The sequence below is a fragment of the Salvelinus namaycush genome, chromosome 11 (assembly GCF_016432855.1).
Source record: "Salvelinus namaycush isolate Seneca chromosome 11, SaNama_1.0, whole genome shotgun sequence".
NCBI lineage: Eukaryota > Metazoa > Chordata > Actinopteri > Salmoniformes > Salmonidae > Salvelinus > Salvelinus namaycush.
The window spans coordinates 41,627,106-41,646,334 of record NC_052317.1 but is presented as its reverse complement, the minus strand read 5'-3'; the positions used below and the strand labels follow the sequence as shown (position 1 = coordinate 41,646,334).

Here is a 19,229-nt window from a genome sequence, read left to right as displayed (position 1 = left end):
CAGGTTCCATCTGAGCTCCAATCAAAACGCAGGTTCCATCTGAGCTCCAATCAAAACGCAGGTTCCATCTGAGCTCCAATCAAACCTAGGTTCCATCTGAGCTCCAATCAAACCCAGGTTCCATCTGAGCTCCAATCAAACCCAGGTTCCATCTGAGCTCCAATCAAACCCAGGTTCCATCTGAGCTCCAATCAAACCCAGGTTCCATCGGAGCTCCAATCAAACCCAAGTTCCATCTGAGCTCCAATCAAACCCAGGTTCCACCTGAGCTCCAATCAAACCCAGGTTCCATCTGAGCTCCAATCAAAACGCAGGTTCCATCTGAGCTCCAATTAAACCCAGGTTCCATCTGAGCTCCAATCAAACCCAGGTTCCATCTGAGCTCCAATCAAACCCAGGTTCCATCTGAGCTCCAATCAAACCCTGGTTCCATCTGAGCTCCAATCAAACCCTGGTTCCATCTGAGCTCCAATCAAACCCAGGTTCCATCTGAGTTCCAATCAAACCCAGGTTCCATCTGAGCTCCAATCAAACCCAGGTTCAATCTGAGCTCCAATCAAACCCAGGTTCCATCTGAGCTCCAATCAAACCCTGGTTCCATCTGAGTAGTTACAGTGGATACCACAAAATTGGGGAGAAAACGGGGTAAAAATACAAATAAATAAATACTGACTTCCAGGCTATCCATCCCCACCGGGACTCGGCGTAAGTCCTAAAATGGCACCCTATTCCATATATAGCGCACTATGTACCGTACAGTAGTCCTCTATTCAAAAGCAATGCACATCGTAGGGAATAGGGTACACTTTGGGACGTAGTCTCCATCTCAGAAAGTTAAAGTGTTTCTGCTCTAACTACTGTAGTATGTAGACACACAGGTAACAGCCCAGGTAACAGCCCAGGTAACAGCCCAGGTAACAGCCCAGGTAACAGGCCAGGTAACAGGCCAGGTAACAGCCCAGGTAACAGCCCAGGTAACAGACCAGGTAACAGACCAGGTAACAGACCAGGTAACAGTCCAGGTAACAGCCCAGGTAACAGCCCAGGTAACAGCCCAGGTAGCAGCCCAGGTAGCAGCCCAGGTAACAGGCCAGGTAGCAGCCCAGGTAACAGGCCAGGTAACAGCCCAGGTAACAGGCCAGGTAACAGGCCAGGTAACAGGCCAGGTAACAGCCCAGGTAGCAGCCCAGGTAACAGGCCAGGTAACAACCAAGGTAACAGTCCAGGTAACAGGCCAGGTAGCAGCCCAGGTAACAGGCCAGGTAACAGCCCAGGTAACAGCCCAGGTAGCAGGCCAGGTAACAGGCCAGGTAACAGGCCAGGTAACAGGCCAGGTAACAGCCCATATAACAGGCCAGGTAACAGTCCAGGTAATAGCCCAGGTAGCAGGCCAGGTAACAGCCCAGGTAGCAGGCCAGGTAACAGCCCAGGTAGCAGGCCAGGTAACAGCCCAGGTAGCAGGCCAGGTAGCAGCCCAGGTAGCAGCCCAGGTAGCAGCCCAGGTAGCAGCCCAGGTAACAGCCCAGGTAACAGCCCAGGTAACAGCCCAGGTAGCAGGCCAGGTAACAGGCCAGGTAACAGCCCAGGTAACAGCCCAGGTAACAGCTCAGGTAACAGCCCAGGTCAGCTGAATAAGTACTGTCACAACAACACAGCTAGTTACTGTCATCATCATCTCAGCTGAATAAGTACAGTCACAACAACACAGCTAGTTACTGTCATCATCATCTCAGCTGAATAAGTACAGTCACAACAACACAGCTAGTTACTGTCATCATCATCTCAGCTGAATAAGTACAGTCACAACAACACAGCTAGTTACTGTCATCATCATCTCAGCTGAATAAGTACAGTCACAACAACACAGCTAGTTACTGTCATCATCATCTCAGCTGAATAAGTACAGTCACAACAACACAGCTAGTTACTGTCATCATCATCTCAGCGGAATAAGTACAGTCACAACAACATAGCTAGTTACTGTCATCATCATCTCAGCTGAATAAGTACAGTCACAACAACACAGCTAGTTACTGTCATCACCATCTCAGCTGAATAAGTACAGTCACAACAACACAGCTAGTTACTGTCATCACCATCTCAGCTGAATAAGTACAGTCACAACAACACAGCTAGTTACTGTCATCACCATCTCAGCTGAATAAGTACAGTCACAACAACACAGCTAGTTACTGTCATCATCATCTCAGCTGAATAAGTACAGTCACAACAACATAGCTAGTTACTGTCATCATCATCTCAGCTGAATAAGTACAGTCACAACAACACAGCTAGTTACTGTCATCACCATCTCAGCTGAATAAGTACAGTCACAACAACACAGCTAGTTACTGTCATCACCATCTCAGCTGAATAAGTACAGTCACAACAACACAGCTAGTTACTGTCATCACCATCTCAGCTGAATAAGTACAGTCACAACAACACAGCTAGTTACTGTCATCATCATCTCAGCTGAATAAGTACAGTCACAACAACACAGCTAGTTACTGTCATCATCATCTCAGCTGAATAAGTACAGTCACAACAACACAGCTAGTTACTGTCATCACCATCTCAGCTGAATAAGTACAGTCACAACAACACAGCTAGTTACTGTCATCATCATCTCAGCTGAATAAGTACAGTCACAACAACACAGCTAGTTACTGTCATCACCATCTCAGCTGAATAAGTACAGTCACAACAACACAGCTAGTTACTGTCATCATCATCTCAGCTGAATAAGTACAGTCACAACAACACAGCTAGTTACTGTCATCATCATCTCAGCTGAATAAGTACAGTCACAACAACACAGCTAGTTACTGTCATCACCATCTCAGCTGAATAAGTACAGTCACAACAACACAGCTAGTTACTGTCATCATCATCTCAGCTGAATAAGTACAGTCACAACAACACAGCTAGTTACTGTCATCACCATCTCAGCTGAATAAGTACAGTCACAACAACACAGCTAGTTACTGTCATCATCATCTCAGCTGAATAAGTACAGTCACAACAACACAGCTAGTTACTGTCATCACCATCTCAGCGGAATAGGAAATAGAAGTGGTAGAGAAAAACAAAGGCAGATAGAGTTCTGTTCAGTTCAGTTCAGTTCTATTCAGTTCTGTTCAGTTCTGTTCTATTCAGTTCCGTTCAGTTCTGTTCAGTTCTATTCAGTTCTATTCAGTTCTGCTGAATTACAGAATTTCATCACCTCAGGAGAAGGCTGATTGGCTGATTACCAAACACAGCAATAGAATAGCAGTGGCAGCAGACAGACTTACCTGAATTTCATGTTAGAATAATAAATATATCTCTGCATATTTATATCCATACGTTTATGATACTTAACAACATACAACACTATTTCAGAGTTCAGTACTAGCTAGACATGTAACAATACCCTGTTTAAAGCCCAAGGTAATAATCTATAGAATAACACTGTAAGAATTGATGTAACACCAGACACCGTACAGGTTGCAGATGGTGACAAATAATGAGATTACAATGTCAGGACACATTTTGGAACGCAGTCATGTATTATGGGATGAATGTACCAAACAGGTTCCGCATCAACCAAAGAAACACACAAGTGTGTGTGTGTGTGTGTGTGTGTGTGTGTGTGTGTGTGTGTGTGTGTGTGTGTGTGTGTGTGTGTGTGTGTGTGTGACACCAACTAATAGAGGTTATGACAACGTCGGTGATCCTTCAAATCCGTCACACGCCTTCCTCATCTCTTCCTGATTCAGCTCAGTCATGTACCGGCATACTGATCTATCTATTGTCAATCTGCATCTCCTCCAGAGACCAGCCCCCATGGCATCATCTCCTCCAGAGACCAGCCCCCATGGCATCATCTCCTCCAGAGACCAGCCCCCATGGCATCATCTCCTCCAGAGACCAGCCCCCATGGCATCATCTTCAGAGACCAACCCCCATGGCATCATCTCCTCCAGAGACCAGCCCCCATGGCATCATCTCCTCCAGAGACCAGCCCTCATGGCATCATCTCCTCCAGAGACCAACCCCCATGGCATCATCTCCTCCAGAGACCAGCCCCCATGGCATCATCTCCTCCAGAGACCAGCCCCCATGGCATCATCTCCTCCAGAGACCAGCCCCCATGGCATCATCTCCTCCAGAGACCAGCCCCCATGGCATCATCTCCTCCAGAGAGCAGCCCCATGGCATCATCTCCTCCAGAGACCAGCCCCCATGGCATCATCTCCTCCAGAGACCAGCCCCCATGGCATCATCTCCTCCAGAGACCAACCCCCATGGCATCATCTCCTCCAGAGACCAGCCCCCATGGCATCATCTCCTCCAGAGACCAGCCCCCATGGCATCATCTCCTCCAGAGACCAGCCCCCATGGCATCATCTCCTCCAGAGACCAGCCCCCATGACATTATCTCCTCCAGAGACCAGCACCCATGGCATCATCTCCTCCAGAGACCAGCCCCCATGGCATCATCTCCTCCAGAGACCAGCCCCCATGGCATCATCTCCTCCAGAGACCAGCCCCCATGGCATCATCTTCAGAGACCAACCCCCATGGCATCATCTCCTCCAGAGACCAGCCCCCATGGCATCATCTTCAGAGACCAGCCCCCATGGCATCATCTCCTCCAGACCAGCCCCCATGGCATCATCTCCTCCAGAGACCAGCCCCCATGGCATCATCTCCTCCAGAGACCAGCCCCCATGGCATCATCTTCCCCAGAGACCAGCCACCATGGCATCATCTCCTCCAGACCAGCCCCCATGGCATCTTCTCCAGAGACCAGCCCCCATGGCATCATCTCCTCCAGAGACCAACCCCCATGGCATCATCTCCTCCAGAGACCAGCCCCCATGGCATCATCTCCTCCAGAGACCAGCCCCCATGGCATCATCTCCTCCAGAGACCAGCCCCCATGGCATCATCTCCTCCAGAGACCAGCCCCCATGGCATCATCTCCTCCAGAGACCAGCCCCCATGGCATCATCTCCTCCAGAGACCAGCCCCCATGACATTATCTCCTCCAGAGACCAGCACCCATGGCATCATCTCCTCCAGAGACCAACCCCCCATGGCATCATCTCCTCCAGACCAGCCCCCATGGCATCATCTTCAGAGACCAGCCCCCATGACATTATCTCCTCCAGAGACCAGCCCCCATGGCATCATCTCCTCCAGAGACCAGCCCCCATGGCATCATCTCCTCCAGAGACCAGGCCCCATGGCATCATCTCCTCCAGAGACCAGCCCCCATGGCATCATCTCCTCCAGAGACCAGCCCCCATGACATTATCTCCTCCAGACCAGCCCCCATGGCATCATCTCCTCCAGAGACCAACCCCCCATGGCATCATCTCCTCCAGACCAGCCCCCATGGCATCATCTTCAGAGACCAGCCCCCATGACATTATCTCCTCCAGAGACCAGCCCCCATGGCATCATCTCCTCCAGAGACAAGCCCCCATGGCATCATCTCCTCCAGAGACCAGCCCCCATGGCATCATCTCCTCCAGAGACCAGCCCCCATGGCATCATCTCCTCCAGAGACCAGCCCCCATGACATTATCTCCTCTAGAGACCAGCACCCATGGCATCATCTCCTCAGCCTCTGTCTGGCGAGGGATACTAGCAGGACATAGGGTAGCCTTTCAGGACCCTGACTCAAAGTGCTATTAATGCAGTGTTCTGTGCTATTCAGCTACCCTCAGACATCTACCATCAGACAGCCATCATCAGACAGCCATCATTACCACTAGAGATAGACTGAAACACTACCTCCACTCCAGGAAGAGACAACTATTTCAATCAGAGGTCTGTAGTGCTTGTATGCAAATCAAGTCTACATTTTTATTCAGGCAGTCATCCATTGATACCATGGGGCAAGGCTGGCCTGTACTTACAATAACACTACTCTCCTATACCAGGGGGCAAGGCTGGCCTGTACTTACAATAACACTACTCTCCTATACCAGGGGGCAAGGCTGGCCTGTACTTACAATAACACTACTCTCCTATACCAGGGGGCAAGGCTGGCCTGTACTTAATATAACACCACTCTCCTATACCAGGGGGCAAGGCTGGCCTGTACTTACAATAACACCACTCTCCTACATCTAGGAGCAAGGCTGGCCTGTACTTACAATAACACCACTCTCCTACATCTAGGAGCAAGGCTGGCCTGTACTTACAATAACACCACTCTCCTACATCTAGGAGCAAGGCTGGCCTGTACTTACAATAACACCACTCTCCTACAGCTAGGAGCAGAGACTGGCCTGTACTTACAATAACACCACTCTCCTACAGCTAGGAGCAGAGACTGGCCTGTAATTACAATAACACCACTCTCCTACAGCTAGGAGCAGAGACTGGCCTGTACTTACAATAACACCACTCTCCTACATCTAGGAGCAAGGCTGGCCTGTACTTACAATAACACCACTCTCCTACAGCTAGGAGCAGAGACTGGCCTGTACTTACAATAACACCACTCTCCTACAGCTAGGGGCAGAGACTGGCCTGTAATTACAATAACACCACTCTCCTACAGCTAGGGGGCAGAGACTGGCCTGTAATTACAATAACACCACTCTCCTACATCTAGGGGCAGAGACTGGCCTGTACTTACAATAACACCACTCTCCTACAGCTAGGAGCAGAGACTGGCCTGTAATTAAATAACACCACTCTCCTACAGCTAGGAGCAGAGACTGGCCTGTAATTAAATAACACCACTCTCCTACAGCTAGGAGCAGAGACTGGCCTGTAATTAAATAACACCACTCTCCTACAGCTAGGAGCAGAGACTGGCCTGTAATTAAATAACACCACTCTCCTACAGCTAGGAGCAGAGACTGGCCTGTAATTAAAATAACACCACTCTCCTACAGCTAGGAGCAGAGACTGGCCTGTAATTAAAATAACACCACTCTCCTACAGCTAGGAGCAGAGACTGAGGAAGGAGTTTGGTCTCTAGTGATTATAAGAGGGTTTATATTTTAACTAAAAACGTGTGGAGAAGCTTATGCACAAGGTAGCTACTTGTCCAGTGTTTCACAATCATCTGGAAGTAGAGGTTCCCTCCGATGAACTGATTGGGAAAGCGTTGCAAGTTCATTTGTTTGAACAGGGAGATGGACACACTAACAGAAAACAGAGAATGGGCTGGACAGTGTGAAGACTGTGTGGACACATTGGCAGTGGTGGTAAAGGGGCAGAGTGGACAGGGCAGATGGAGAGGTCGAAGGTTAAGAGAGGTGGAACGAGAGAGAGAGGCTGACGGAGGTTGAGGTTGAAGTGACGGAGGGATGGAGTGAATTTTTAACATGTTTATTTCCCATCATCCTTACCTCTAATCGGTGTACCACCTAGTTGAAGGTAATTGGAACGCAAACGAGATTGGAGAGAGAGGGAGAGAGAGAGCGTTAGTAAAAAAGACAGAAAGAGAGGAGAGAAGGCTAATGAATGAAAGTAATACAGGGTTAAATAGATATCCTGCAGGTCTAGACGTTAGAGGAAATAATTCAGGTTAGTAAAATAATGAAAATCTACAGCAGAGTGATCGGAGAGGATAGAAGAGAGGAAGAGATGTAACCGTTGTGTGGGTGATGTAGTGGTACCAATAACAGTTTGTAGAGCTAACGCTAGGCCATGCTAGTAGCGAGCTAAATGACAGGTAGTGGTGGGTTAGCGTAAGGTCAATACACAGCAGATATGCAGATCAGGAGATAGCTACAGATGTCAAGGCTAGGGTTAGAGATAGCAAGGCTTGTTTGTGTGTGTGTGTGTGTGTGTGTGTGTGTGTGTGTGTGTGTGTGTGTGTGTGTGTGTGTGTGTGTTACCACTCATCAGCACTTTCCACTTTTTGGACCAAAAGTAGGGCAGTATGTAGGGAATATGGTGCGATTTGGGACTGAACCACAGAAAGACAGGACTCTGTGAAGAGAAAGGGCCACTCACCTCAAATCAAATCAAATCAAATAATATTTATCGCGTGCGCCGAATACAAGTGCATACTTTACCGTGAAATGTTTACTTTACGAGCCCTTCCTCGACAACGCAGTTAAAAAGTAAGAAAAACCGTAACAGATAGATCCAAAAAGAAGATACTAAACGCAGTAAAATAACACAATACAATAACAATAAGGAGTACCACTAGTGAGTCAGTGTACTGGGGATACGAGGTCGTCGGGGTGATTGATTGAGGTAATATATACATGTAGGTGAAAAGCAGAAAAGTCTGGGAAGCCACCTCCTCTGTGATTTCGGATCGCATCCCAAATGGTTCCCTATACCCTACACAATGCACTACATTTGATCAGAGCCCTATAGGTAGTAGAACACTATATAGGGAATAGCGTGCCATTTGGGACGCAGGAAATCTCCTCTAAATGAGGAGAATTAAAGAGCAACTCAAAGAGCCACTAATCGTTCTAACTCTCTCTCTCTCTCTCTACGTTCTGACAGACCCAGGGTCAGCCCTTAAAGATGTTTATTTATCTAATCTTCTTAACGTTGGCCTCTCCCCAATCTGATCTGGGGTCGTGCTAAAGATGTTTATTTACCTAATCTTCTTAACTCTGACCTCTCCCCAATCTGATCTGGGGTTAGGGCTAAAGCAATTTATTTATCCAGCCTTGGGAACAGAGAGAACAGAGGCACATCGATTTATTTCTTCAGTGTGTGAGGCACTCCAGGCTGGATGTTGGCTGAGGCACTCCAGGCTGGATGTTGGCTGAGGCACTCCAGGCTGGATGTTGGCTGAGGCACTCCAGGCTGGATGTTGGCTGAGGCACTCCAGGCTGGATGTTGGCTGAGGCACTCCAGGCTGGATGTTGGCTGAGGCACTCCAGGCTGGATCTTGGCTGAGGCACTCCAGGCTGGATCTTGGCTGAGGCACTCCAGGCTGGGTCTTGGCTGAGGCACTCCAGGCTGGATGTTGGCTGAGGCACTCCAGGCTGGATGTTGGCTGAGGCACTCCAGGCTGGATGTTGGCTGAGGCACTCCAGGATAGATGTTGGCTGAGGCACTCCAGGATGGATGTTGGCTGAGGCACTCCAGGATGGATGTTGGCTGAGGCACTCCAGGCTGGGACTTGGCTGAGGCACTCCAGGCTGGATCTTGGCTGAGGCACTCCAGGCTGGATCTTGGCTGAGGCACTCCAGGCTGGATGTTGGCTGAGGCACTCCAGGCTGGATCTTGGCTGAGGCACTCCAGGCTGGATCTTGGCTGAGGCACTCCAGGCTGGATCTTGGCTGAGGCACTCCAGGCTGGATCTTGGCTGAGGCACTCCAGGATGGATGTTGGCTGAGGCACTCCAGGATGGATGTTGGCTGAGGCACTCCAGGCTGGGACTTGGCTGAGGCACTCCAGGCTGGGTCTTGGCTGAGGCTACCAGGCTGGATGTTGGCTGAGGCACTCCAGGCTGGATGTTGGCTGAGGCACTCCAGGCTGGGACTTGGCTGAGGCACTCCAGGCTGGGTCTTGGCTGAGGCACTCCAGGCTGGGACTTGGCTGAGGCACTCCAGGCTGGGTCTTGGCTGAGGCACTCCAGGCTGGATGTTGGCTGAGGCACTCCAGGCTGGATGTTGGCTGAGGCACTCCAGGCTGGAATTACTGTCTCCTCTAAGGATGCTAAACAGCACACTATTTACACTGTAGTGCACTACTTTTAATCAGAGCCCTATTAGGGAGGCATTTGGGATGTGTGCTAACGCTCTCTACTCCGTGCCCCCCGCCGTCCTCCTGTTTCAGAAGGGCTCAGCTAAGCCCCTCTTGATGAAAAAGGGCAACTTCAATTATTTTATTTTCTGCACTGCTGGAGACCACTAATTCATTTTAGCATTTTGGTTTGTAGACGGTCCATTTGGTAATGTGTGTGGGCAGTTCAAAAATATTAAAATATGTACTGTTTTCCACTGAAAAGAATATCTACCTGCTACATATATATAAATATATATATATTGCAATGAGTGTTCAACATTGGCCTTCACTGAATGTTGTGCAGCACTGATAAACACACTATAAGATGGAAAGTTGTATCCTGTGTCTGTTACTAAGCAGTAATGGGTCTTCATTAAGTCTGTTACTAAGCAGTAATGGGTCTTCATTAAGTCTGTTACTAAGCAGGAATGAGTCTTCATTAAGTCTGTTACTAAGCAGTAATGGGTCTTCTTTAAGTCTGTTACTAAGCAGGAATGAGTCTTCATTAAGTTTGTTACTAAGCAGGAATGAGTCTTCATTAAGTCTGTTACTAAGCAGTAATGAGTCTTCATTAAGTCTGTTACTAAGCAGTAATGAGTCTTCATTAAGTCTGTTACTAAGCAGGAATGAGTCTTCATTAAGTCTGTTACTAAGCAGTAATGAGTCTTCATTAAGTCTGTTACTAAGCAGGAATGAGTCGTCATTAAGTCTGTTACTAAGCAGTAATGAGTCTTCATTAAGTCTGTTACTAAGCAGGAATGAGTCTTCATTAAGTCTGTTACTAAGCAGGAATGAGTCGTCATTAAGTCTGTTACTAAGCAGGAATGAGTCTTCATTAAGTCTGTTACTAAGCAGGAATGGGTCGTGGAACATTCTTACCTGAGCGGAGTTGTTTGATTCGTCCGTTGCTGCTGTTGATGTCTACAGGCAGGAAGTCTTTAAACCAGGTGATCTCTGGGTCAGGGTTGCCGCTGGCAGCACACAGCATGGTGGCCGTCCTGGTCTTCTCTACCACCTTCAGCTGGGGACCCATGTCTATGTTGGGGAACCCATGCGGGATCTGGTTCTCTGTAGAAGAGACAGGTAGGTATAGGATTAGTATGAATGATGGAATACAGCGGGACTTGATCAGGAAAACAAAGAAGAAGATACCATGGAACATCAGGAGTACTGGCACTTGTCCAAGCCCGTTGAGAGAACCTTCACATTTCCACCCAAAAATGTAATTAGATGAGAATATAAATAAATGAATATGTACAGTCCCATAAGGACGTGACTTCACATAACAACATAAACTGTGATTTTCATAGCATGTACTAACCAGAGAGAGAGAGAGAGAGAGAGAGAGAGAGAGAGAGAGAGAGAGAGAGAGAGAGAGAGAGAGAGAGAGAGAGAGAGAGAGAGAGAGAGAGAGAGAGAGAGAGAGAGAGAGAGAGAGAGAGAGAGAGAGAGAGAGAGAGAGAGAGGGCGTGTCACGGTCGCTCCAGTGACAAATTCATTCTGCAGAGAGATCATTTGGGATTGTAGATTGATGATTTTATGATTTATGATTTTCACTCGTTTATTCCTTGAATGTCTTTTACTGATGACTGACTGTGTTGCTATTGGCCTAAAGCGTAGGAAAGAGTATTATTTGAAACGAGAAGATACAAAGTCTTTAAGATGACTGATTATTTGGTTCCTCTCCTCAAGTGTGGAATTCTACGCTTTTAAATCAATGACCAGGAGTGTGCAAGTGAACACCGCCGGAAAAGGGTGAAGAATTGGCACTTAACTCTAGTTTGTTCCTCTTTCACTGTTGTGTTATTTTTTTTTATCTGCCTCTTCATATACTGATGGTCTCCTGAGTAAAACATCCAGTAGCTCTATTCTCGTGGCAGTACTGAACAGTAGCTCTATTCTCGTGGTAGTACTGAACAGTAGCTCTATTCTCGTGGTAGTACTGAACAGTAGCTCTATTCTCGTGGTAGTACTGAACAGTAGCTCTATTCTCGTGGTAGTACTGAACAGTAGCTCTATTCTCGTGGTGGTACTGAACAGTAGCTCTATTCTCGTGGTGGTACTGAACAGTAGCTCTATTCTCGTGGTAGTACTGAACAGTAGCTCTATTCTCGTGGTAGTACTGAACAGTAGCTCTATTCTCGTGGTGGTACTGAACAGTAGCTCTATTCTCGTGGTGGTACTGAACAATAGCTCTATTCTCGTGGTGGTACTGAACAATAGCTCTATTCTCGTGGTGGTACTGAACAGTAGCTCTATTCTCGTGGTGGTACTGAACAGTAGCTCTATTCTCGTGGTAGTACTGAACAGTAGCTCTATTCTCGTGGTAGTACTGAACAGTAGCTTGAGGGCAGGTTAGAGGAAGGGCTGTTGTTGTTAAACAGTAGGTGTTAGCCTAGCTAATGTAGGTGTTATCCTAGCTAATGTAGGTGTTAGCCTAGCTAATGTAGGTGTTGACCTAGCTAATGTAGGTGTTGACCTAGCTAATGTAGGTGTTAGCCTAGCTAATGTAGGTGTTGACCTAGCTAATGTAGGTGTTGACCTAGCTAATGTAGGTGTTAGCCTAGCTAATGTAGGTGTTGACCTAGCTAATGTAGGTGTTGACCTAGCTAATGTAGGTGTTAGCCTAGCTAATGTTCTGTATGTACTGCTCCTGGGCACCCAGGCTACATACTTAACCCCAGGCTACATACTTAACCCCAGGTTAATATTCAGACAGAAATGGCCCGATACAACACTGCAAGAATACAGAGACACAGAGTATTAAAGCTAAACAGTACAATTGTACATCAATAGTTTGTTTTGTCTACAAAATATAACATTTCTATAGCATTTTTATTATCTACTTTTTCTCCCCAACTTCGTGGTATCCAATTGGTAGTTACACCGTACACCGAAACACCGTACACCTGGCGACCGTGTCAGCGTGCACTGCGCCCGGCCAGCCACAGGAGTCGCAAGTGCGCGATGGGACAAGGACATCCCTGCCGGGCAAACCCTCCCTAACCCGGACGACGCTAGGCCAATTGTGCGCCGCCCCATGGATCTCCCGGTCGTGGCCGGCTGCGACAGAGCCTGAATCTCTACTGAACAGTAGCTCTAGTGTCGTGGTAGTACTGAACAGCACTGCGATGCCTTAGACCACTGAACCACTCAGAAGGCCCTTACATTTCTACAACTTTAATGATTGAATGATACTGTAATCTAGAAATACACGATACAAAGTCTGAATGACACGGTAACTCATTAGGGTTGGGCCGTTTCCAGATTTTCATACCGTTTCTGTACCATACCGGGGTATACGGTTTTACCGTAAGTGTACACAAGGGGCGCTATAAAAACATAATACATTTAGGCAACAGGGATGTTCATCCAGGAGGGGATGGAATGTCTCTGCTGTAACCATGAAGCTTGATCTTGACATCTAGCCACTTAGCTAGCAAGTTAGCAAACCAAATGCTGGAGCCCTGAGCTGGATATCATTTACTTGACACGTCTTAGATGTCCTATAGTTATATTTAACTTACAGTAATAAGCAGTGGCGTGGTTTTGTTTTGTTTTTTACCGTATTGAAAATCATACCGTCGGTTTTTGGAAATACCCCGGTATACAGTATAAACGGTATATCGCCCAAAGCCTAAAACTCAGCAATAGCCAATGCGAGACAAAGAAAAAAGCAAGGCTGTTCACACTAAGTATAGACGTGCTACTTTCAGAGCTGTCCCTGGCTGTGCTGGGGTGTATTCATTACCCCTAGCAAAACGTAGAAAAACAGCCCCATGCAAACAAAAAAATGTCAATTGGTTGGAACATTCTGAGAAGGAGGAGGATATGCTTTGAGATTTTAGAGAGGGCGGGCTGAAAAACCTCATAGGAGTGAGCAGCTGCCTGGTATCAGAAACATAAACTGGGAATAATTCAAGAGGAAAACAGCTGCTGTGGCTGCTGAAGACAAGGGATTATACAATACATTGGTTCAGAGCGTCCTAGTGTTAGCATTACAGGGGAGCTGTTAGTATATGTGGCTAACACCGAGAGAGAGAGACACACACACACACACACACACACACACACATACATACAGACAGGGAGCTGTACAGGTGGCTAACACCGAGAGAGAGACACACACACACACACACACACACACACACACACACACACACACACACACACACACACACACACACACACACACACACACACACACACACACACACACACACACGGAGCTGTACAGGTGGTTAACACCGAGAGAGAGAGACATACACACACACATACAGGGAGCTGTACAGGTGGCTAACACCGAGAGAGAGAGGGACACACACACACACACACACACACACACACACACACACACACACACACACACACACACACACACACACACACACACACACACACACACACACACACACACACACACACACACACACACACACACACACACACGGAGCTGTACAGGTGGCTAACACCCGAGAGAGAGACTATCACACTTTACGCCTGATTAGTAAAAAGCTCCAACAGAAGTCCCGGGCGTGTAGGTGTTGTGTTGGTGTGTGTGACTGTCTTTGCAGCCAGCTGAGAGACACTTAGACAGGTCTTTGTTACAGACCGGTGGTTCCTGAGGAACTCAGTCCGACTTTCAACGTACTCCTGAAAGTTGTGACAGTAGAATGAATGCATTTTCAAAATACAGTAGAGCATCAGTCATTTTTTCTCTTGTCGTGTCAGTCATTCCAGAACGTAGAGAGATATTTATGACAGTTTATCAACAAGCCCATGTCAGCTAAAGTTTTTAAAGCCCATTGACTTGTTAGACATCACATGAACACACATAAGACATAAGCTAAATGTCTAGAATTGTAACAAATTTGCTTCAAAACGGCACAATTTTCTCTGCACCCCGTGACGAGACAACATTTGTAGAATTGCAGGAAGTAAGCTTTAAAATGGCATAACAAAGTCTCCATCCTATGGTAAAATGTATATACTGTGGTGTGGTCTTAGTGGCTGGTCACGCCAGGTGCCACAGATGCTGATATGAATCTAAAGAGTGTGTCCACAAATGGCCCGCTGTCTCCTATGGGTAGGAGTGTAATTGGGCAGCCATCTAGTGAGGAGGGGGATGGAACGTGTCGTGGGGAGACTAGGCACAGACACCAGGTCTACTAGCAAGGAGAGAGGATGCTGGGTAACCCTCTGATCTTGGTCTCAATTTATCTCTCTCTCGTTCTGTTTCTATCTTTCTCACTCTGTCGCTCTTCTTCGTCTCTCAACAAAATAACTGAAGAGAACCGCAGCTTTTGAACGAAAAAAAAAAAAAGACATACTGTACACATACAACATACAAATGCACACAAACATCAACATCACCCTGCCCAGACCCACCTGATCTCACCCCTATCTCAGAGACACAAACATCAACAACATCACCCTGCCCAGACCCACCTGATCTCACCCCTATCTCAGAGACACAAACATCAACAACATCACCCTGCCCAGACCCACCTGATCTCACCCCTATCTCAGAGACACACACATCAACATCACCCTGCCCAGACCTACCTGTTCTCACCCCTATCTCAGAGACACACACATCAACATCACCCTGCCCAGACCCACCTGTTCTCACCCCTATCTCAGAGACACAAACATCAACATCTCCCTGCCCAGACCCACCTGTTCTCACCCCTATCTCAGAGACACAAACATCAACATCTCCCTGCCCAGACCCACCTGTTCTCACCCCTATCTCAGAGACACAAACATCCACATCATCACCCTGCCCAGACCCACCTGTTCTCACCCCTATCTCAGAGACACAAACACCAACAACATCACCCTGCCCAGACCCACCTGTTCTCACCCCTATCTCAGAGACACAAACATCCACAACATCACCCTGCCCAGACCCACCTGTTCTCACCCCTATCTCAGAGACACAAACATCCACATCATCACCCTGCCCAGACCCACCTGTTCTCACCCCTATCTCAGAGACACAAACATCCACATCATCACCCTGCCCAGACCCACCTGTTCTCACCCCTATCTCAGAGACACAAACATCCACAACATCACCCTGCCCAGACCCACCTGTTCTCACCCCTATCTCAGAGACACAAACATCCACAACATCACCCTGCCCAGACCCACCTGTTCTCACCCCTATCTCAGAGACACAAACATCCACATCATCACCCTGCCCAGACCCACCTGTTCTCACCCCTATCTCAGAGACACAAACATCCACAACATCACCCTGCCCAGACCCACCTGTTCTCACCCCTATCTCAGAGACACAAACACCAACAACATCACCCTGCCCAGACCCACCTGTTCTCACCCCTATCTCAGAGACACACACATCAACATCACCCTGCCCAGACCTACCTGTTCTCACCCCTATCTCAGAGACACACACATCAACATCACCCTGCCCAGACCCACCTGTTCTCACCCCTATCTCAGAGACACAAACATCCACATCATCACCCTGCCCAGACCCACCTGTTCTCACCCCTATCTCCAGTACCTACACTACTCTCCGCCACATCCTCCAATTACACCATTTTGTTTCTCTCCGTCGCCCACGCTCTTTCAATATATTTACATAATGAAGCATATGATTTTTTCATTGTCTTAACAATGGAGTACTGTTTGATTTCCAGTTTTTAAGTATACATTTTTTCAAGATAATTGATGAGAAGAGTTTCGTCCCATCAGGTTTCTCACTGCCCCCTCACCATGACATGTCTTGAAATATGCCGACATACGGATTACCTGTCATTTTGTTAGGTATGTTCCAACTTTCCCTCCATCTTACGCCAATAGCAGTTCTGTTTAAGGATTTGTTTCAATAGTTTCTATTTGTTTCTGAGAGAACGTCAGTTGGATTGTCTCTCTGCAAGGTTTTGCATATCTTAAATTTCAAATGAAAATCATTTTCTTACTCTCAAATAGGATTCCCTCAAGATTGCTCTGACGTCCAAAAGATTTCAAATCGAAATGTCAAAAACTTTTAAAATACTTTTTAAGTTGCATGTATTTGAAACTATACACTGGTCAGTCCAAAATTGCTTTTAAATTATGTTATGGAAATACATTTATTTTCTATTACCAAGTTATTTACAGTTTCTATGCCTTTAGGTTCCCATGGGGATCAATGTATCTGTGAATTGTGAAAAGCTATCCAAGGATTGTTCAATAGTGTTGTGTTTTTAGGGAGTGATACTGGTTCTTGTAGAATCAGAGAGGGGAGGAGAGGGAGGGAGGGAGGACAAGGAGGGAGGGGGGAGGATAAGGAGGGAGGGAGGGAGGACAAGGAGGGAGGGGGGAGGATAAGGAGGGAGGGGGGAGGACAAGGAGGGAGGGGGGAGGATAAGGAGGGAGGGGGGAGGACAAGGAGGGAGGGGGGAGGATAAGGAGGGAGGGGGGAGGACAAGGAGGGAGGGGGGAGGATAAGGAGGGAGGGGGAGGATAAAGAGGGAGGGGGGAGGACAAGGAGGGAGGGGGGAGGACAAGGAGGGAGGGGTGGATGGCAGAAGAAGCAGAAAGAAAGAGTGAAAGAAAGGGAAGGAGTGAGGGATGAGAAGGAGGGGTGCATGACACCCTCCTGCCAGCTCCAATTACCAGTGTGAGTGGAACGTGCAGAGAGGTTGATGGGTCTAATCAGTCCCCCTCTGGAGAGGGACCAGTACCCTGTTCCAACACACACACACACACACACACACACACACACACACACACACACACACACACACACACACACACACACACACACACACACACACACACACACACACACACACACACACACACACACACACACACACATACACACACACACGTCCTCCCACCCCATCCCTCAGTCCTACTGGGATGCATCTTGCCCCAGCGCTACAGCTCAGTTCCACGCTCACATCACACACAGTTATTCTTACCCCAAACAAACTGCTCTCCACAGGGGCCCCACACTCCAACCCCAGCACCATGGGAGTCTTACACTCCAACCCCAGCACCATGGGAGTCTTACACTCCAACCCCACTACCATGGGAGTCTTACACTCCAACCCCAGCACCATGGGGCCCCACACTCCAACCCCAGCACCATGGGGCCCCACACTCCAACCCCATGGGGCCCCACACTCCAACCCCACCACCATGGGAGTCTTACACTCCAACCCCACTACCATGGGAGTCTTACACTCCAACCCCACCACCATGGGAGTCTTACACTCCAACCCCACCACCATGGGAGTCTTACACTCCAACCCCAGCACCATGGGGCCCCACACTCCAACCCCACCACCATGGGGGTCTTACACTCCAACCCCACTACCATGGGAGTCTTACACTCCAACCCCACTACCATGGGGGTCTTACACTCCAAACCCACTACCATGGGAGTCTTACACTCCAACCCCAGCACCATGGGGCCCCACACTCCAACCCCAGCACCATGGGGGTCTTACACTCCAACCCCAGCACCATGGGAGTCTTACACTCCAACCCCACTACCATGGGAGTCTTACACTCCAACCCCAGCACCATGGGGCCCCACACTCCAACCCCAGCACCATGGGGGTCTTACACTCCAACCCCACTACCATGGGAGTCTTACACTCCAACCCCAGCACCATGGGGCCCCACACTCCAACCCCAGCATCATGGGAGTCTTACACTCCAACCCCACTACCATGGGAGTCTTACACTCCAACCCCAGCACCATGGGGGTCTTACTCTCCAACCCCAGCACCATGGGAGTCTTACACTCCAACCCCACTACCATGGGGGTCTTACACTCCAACCCCACTACCATGGGAGTCTTACACTCCAACCCCAGCACCATGGGGGTCTTACTCTCCAACCCCAGCACCATGGGGGTCTTACTCTCCAACCCCAGCACCATGGGAGTCTTACACTCCAACCCCACCACCATGGGAGTCTTACACTCCAACCCCACCACCATGGGGCCCCACACTCCAACCCCAGCACCATGGGAGTCTTACACTCCAACCCCACCACCATGGGGGTCTTACACTCCAACCCCACCACCATGGGGGTCTTACACTCCAACCCCACCACCATGGGGCCCCACACTCCAACCCCACCACCATGGGGGTCTTACACTCCAACCCCACCACCATGGGGCCCCACACTCCAACCCCACCACCATGGGGGTCTTACACTCCAACCCCACCACCATGGGGCCCCACACTCCAACCCCACTACCATGGGGCCACACACTCCAACCCCAGCACCATGGGGGTCTTACACTCCAACCCCAGCACCATGGGGCCCCACACTCCAACCCCACTACCATGGGAGTCTTACACTCCAACCCCACCACCATGGGGCCCCACACACCAACCCCAGCACCATGGGGGTCTTACACTCCAACCCCACCACCATGGGAGTCTTACACTCCAACCCCACCACCATGGGGGTCCACACTCCAACCCCACCACCATGGGGCCCCACACTCCAACCCCACCACCATGGGAGTCTTACAC

At 48.7% G+C, this 19,229-nt stretch overlaps 1 protein-coding gene across 1 annotated transcript in view; it reads right to left on the bottom strand.

Annotated features, from left to right (window-relative positions):
• The window catches only part of LOC120055420 (receptor-type tyrosine-protein phosphatase F-like), a 218,477-nt gene that overhangs the window by 108,146 nt on the left and 91,102 nt on the right, over positions 1–19,229 (bottom strand). The window contains exon 4 of the mRNA XM_039003282.1: positions 10,594–10,782. Coding sequence (XP_038859210.1) covers positions 10,594–10,782 — 189 coding nt within the window. The remainder of the gene's footprint in view (positions 1–10,593; positions 10,783–19,229) is intronic.